The following is a 4,185-nucleotide window of genomic DNA, read 5'->3' as shown; positions in this document are numbered from 1 at the left end:
TTTACATCATGTATTTCTCGCTTCATTTTGAAATTTTGTAATCGATGTCAATTTTTATAAATGAATTACAAATGATATGAAACTCTATCTCAATATGCCTTACATGTATTATTTTTTTGATAGATGACAAAAAAGGGAGAGAAATATAGCAAACAAATTAAGGGGGAGTAATTACAACCATTCATTATACATAGTATGGTAAGAATTTTTATTTTTTATAAGCTAGGTATTATCATCATAAAAAAGGGGGAGATTGTTGTTAAGTAGACTCTTAATAATTTCATATTCAAAGGATTTCATATGCATTAATTTCCTTCAAGTGACACAACTACAAGGTTTATGAGAAAGAATTGACAAATCCGACACAAATACCGCAAGCCAAATGAAGTAATAAGTTACCTTGAAGAAGCACCTTGAGGAAGATTGAAGCATTAAACACTTAGAATCCTAGTCAAATAGAAAAATCTCAGGAACTCTAGCTTTATAAGAAGAAAGCTGGCAAGGTTCCGATTCTTAAGTGAAAGTATGTTTTGGAGCATAGGACATGCCATGTTTTCTAAAATCATAATTTTCATACTTAAAATTGGCATATATCATGCAAACGGTATACACTGCCAAAAAGCATGATCGATCATCCAAAGCATAACAAATCTTTAATGTAAAACCTGATTTATCATCCAATATGTTGAAAGATAGTATTATAATGTGTGAACAATTAACCCCATTGAGCATGGTCAATCATACAAAATACTGCATGATTGATCAACCTTTGTAGGATTGATTGATCATCCAAAATCCTATTAAGCAAGTGTATAAGAGATGATCGATCATTCTGTTATTGCAATATGTGAAAATGGGTTGATCAAAGGTTAATAAAATCAATCATAAGCCATAAAAACAAAACAATATAGTTGTTAGGGTCATGATTGATTGATCAACTAAAATGTATGAGATTGAGCTAGTGTCATCAGGTATTAACACTTAGTTTAAAGAGAATCGAAATCTTTTTTGTAATTTTTAATAGAGCATATAGTATAGTTTTTTTACAGCAAGGGTTCTTGACCAGTGATTACCATTATGTTAACATCAAAAAGAAAAATTCTTGATCTATTTGTACTTGTGCGCTTATATTTACATTTTATCTTCTTCTTTTTTGTGCATTAAGTGCTTAGATTTTAATCTTTATTTTCATCTCACCCCCTTTTTAGGCCACTTAGGTCAATACTAATAAGAATGGAGCGAGGTTCGCATGGAACGATTTGTGAGAACTCAATGGGTTTCACATAGATGATGTATGAACAAATTAGTTGGACAGAAATGAGGTTAAAAATCCTTCTTCTCACTAGTTTAGGCAAAGATGAACTGACGAGACAAACCAGAGAGGATCGAGTTTTCTCCACGATAGCCTACCCAACCCATTTATCTGAACTTTTTTTTTTTTCTCAATCGGAATCCTCGATCCTATTGAGATTCTAACACGAGATCTGTCGTTAAAAAACTTCCAACAGGACCACTTAACTGCAGCTCGAGAAGGCTGAGAACTTTCTACGTGAAAATCTCCTACCTGTTGTCGTTTCATTTTTTATATTTATCTCTCTGTGGTGAAGAATTCCGTGGTCGGAAAAAAAGTACAGTATCCAATACCCATTTGCCCAATCAAACCCAGTATAATCGAGCGAAAGGCGGGCTACTTGTCGCGACAGTAACGGAAAAAAGAAAAGCAGTGCGTCGGCCACATAAAAAAAAAAAAAAGCACGACGATAGGAAAACGTACGAAGAATCAGTCCTGGGATGACATTCCATCGATTGTGCAAGCGATGGCCGGGGCCATATGCTCAGCTCAATTCCAAAACAACAAACGCGGAATGATAGCTCTGTGAATGTGTTTTTAGAATTAGGATGACTGCGGATGGAAAGCAGGAAAGCAGATAGATTCCGTGTATTGGATGGATTACAACGAAACCAGCAAAACTCTCAAAGTAGCAGAAACGATAAAGTCGACACTCGATAGTCGATGCCCTTCACCTGTATAAATAGCTACAACATGGACTCTCTGCTTCCACGAGAACCCATTTCTGTACCTTCAGATGAATAACAAAAGCTTTTAGTGTGTTCTAATCTCTTGCTAGCTTCCTTGCTCTTGACCGTCATGCCTACGGATAGAGATCCTCTTGTTGTTGGCCGCGTGATTGGAGATGTTTTGGACCCCTTCGTCCGATCTGTGGCCATAAGAGTTAGCTACAACGGTAGAAATATTACAAATGGTTGTGAATTTAGGCCTTCCGCTATAGTCAGCCAACCTCGGGTGGAGATCGGAGGCGATGACCTACGGACTTTCTACACACTGGTACTGATTCCCCTTCTGGACGACTTTGTCCAACATATTCCCTACTTTCTCGTCTTGTCACTGTTAATTGTAAGCCAGAACATTCAATTTCGTGGATTGGATCTCGTTAGCTTTACGAGGGTGAGTGCGTGGATGTTGCTAGTAGTGAAAAGTGTCATCGTCTTTATTTAGAGCAGTTGTAGCAGTACTGTGAACGGAACTCATTATCCATGGTAGGACCCAGAACAATTCAGGCCTAACCAGGTGATTCGCCAGGTCAAGAGAGTTATAGATTTTAATTCCGTCTTTAAGCCTTACTGAGTTCTGTCTCCCCCAATACTCCAATTTATAATTCACCACTCCCCTCAACTGCCATGAAATCCCGTTTCTGCAAATCTCAATTCAAGTACTGTTTTTTGTATTCCTCATTTCCACTTCTTTCATCTGATCTCTTCCGATGAGTCTCTCGGTCTTTTCAACCAATTACGATAAAAAAATCTTAATTAATGGAGGAATCAGGATTCAGTTTCATGTCTCTGTGTTGCAGGTTATGGTGGACCCTGATGCTCCAAGCCCTAGCAACCCAAATCTGAGGGAGTACCTGCATTGGTAATGTTTCTTCTCTCTCTCTCCCTCTTTCGTAAGTATTTCTCCGGAAAAAAAAAAAAAATGCCCGAAGGGCACAACTGCAAAAATATTTAAAAACTGCCAAATGGAGAGCAACTTACGTGCCACCACTGTGCATTGCTTACGAAAGCCACCCAAGCAACACAAATTCTTTTGCACGCAAGTATCCATGTTAGCAGTTCAGTTTTTCAGCCCTTCTTCTGTGTTCGCAAAAGAGATTTCATCAAATCCTCCGTTCCACCTTTCGTGCTTCACACATTAAGGGTACTTTGCGCTTTGCTCTGTTCAGGTTGGTGACCGATATTCCGGCGACAACCGGCCCTAACTTTGGTGAGTAAAGGTTCTTAAACGCTAGTAATATATGATTTCTTAAAGGTTTTTCTGTTTGATCAGCAGATCGCAACCCAGCACAGTTAGCCTATCGCTGCCGCATGTTGAAAAAACAGAAACTGAAAAGCTTGGTTTGTCCACATGTCCGTGCGAACTCACGGGACATTTCCGGCGAGGCTCTTACGCTGGGTGTTGCGACGTTAAATAGCTTTGGAAAGACGAAGAAGAAGTTGCCCAGACTTGCGTAAGAATTTTGTACGCTCTTATGCGATCCGCTTGCGCTGGCGCAACTTTTTCGCAAGTCTGAAACTCCAAAGCCAGATATTATCTAGGTTTGTTCCCAAAGTAGAAGCCAATCTAGGTTATCCTTTTCTACTGTTTCAGGACAAGAGATTGTGTGCTACGAGAACCCACGGCCAAACGTGGGGATCCACCGGTTTGTTTTCGTACTGTTTCGACAGCTTGGTCGGCAGACAGTTTACGCACCAGGGTGGCGACAGAATTTCATCACGAGGGACTTTGCTGAGCTCTACAATCTCGGACTGCCGGTTGCTGCTGTTTATTTCAATTGTCAGAGGGAAACAGGGACTGGAGGAAGAAGAAGATGAACAGTGGCGTACATGGATCATGGCCGAGATAAGGATCAAGTACTATGTTTAACATTCCATAAATTATTGCTATTCGCCTCTATATACGGATATCCTTACGTTACATCTGTATGATCGCCTGCGTAACTTTTGCAGTATCTCATGTACTGCACTCTTCTATCTATGAAACATATTCCTAGTCTACCACAAAATATGAGACTTGTTCATTTGTCAGCTTCATCCATTTTAAGTGGGAATTTTATTAAAGCACCTATTTTTTTTTTTAAATAATAGCACAAATAACCAACTTGTCAA

The 4,185-nt window shown here is 39.0% G+C and overlaps 1 protein-coding gene across 1 annotated transcript; it reads left to right on the top strand.

Annotated features, from left to right (window-relative positions):
• The first annotated feature begins 2,149 nt into the window (after positions 1-2,149).
• On the top strand, positions 2,150-3,891 carry LOC137962797 (protein VERNALIZATION 3-like). The gene is made up of 4 exons (XM_068809870.1): positions 2,150-2,347; positions 2,874-2,935; positions 3,243-3,283; positions 3,668-3,891. The coding sequence occupies exons 1-4, from the start codon at positions 2,150-2,152 to the stop codon at positions 3,889-3,891; spliced, it is 525 nt and encodes a 174-aa protein (XP_068665971.1).
• Positions 3,892-4,185: the final 294 nt, after the last annotated feature.

This window comes from Aristolochia californica, unplaced genomic scaffold (assembly GCF_029961685.1).
Source record: "Aristolochia californica isolate CCGP_79_NKW_82.1479 unplaced genomic scaffold, dmAriCali1.0.hap1 SCAF_4, whole genome shotgun sequence".
Classification (NCBI taxonomy): Eukaryota; Viridiplantae; Streptophyta; class Magnoliopsida; order Piperales; family Aristolochiaceae; genus Aristolochia; species Aristolochia californica.
This window is presented reverse-complemented; position numbering and strand designations above follow the sequence as displayed.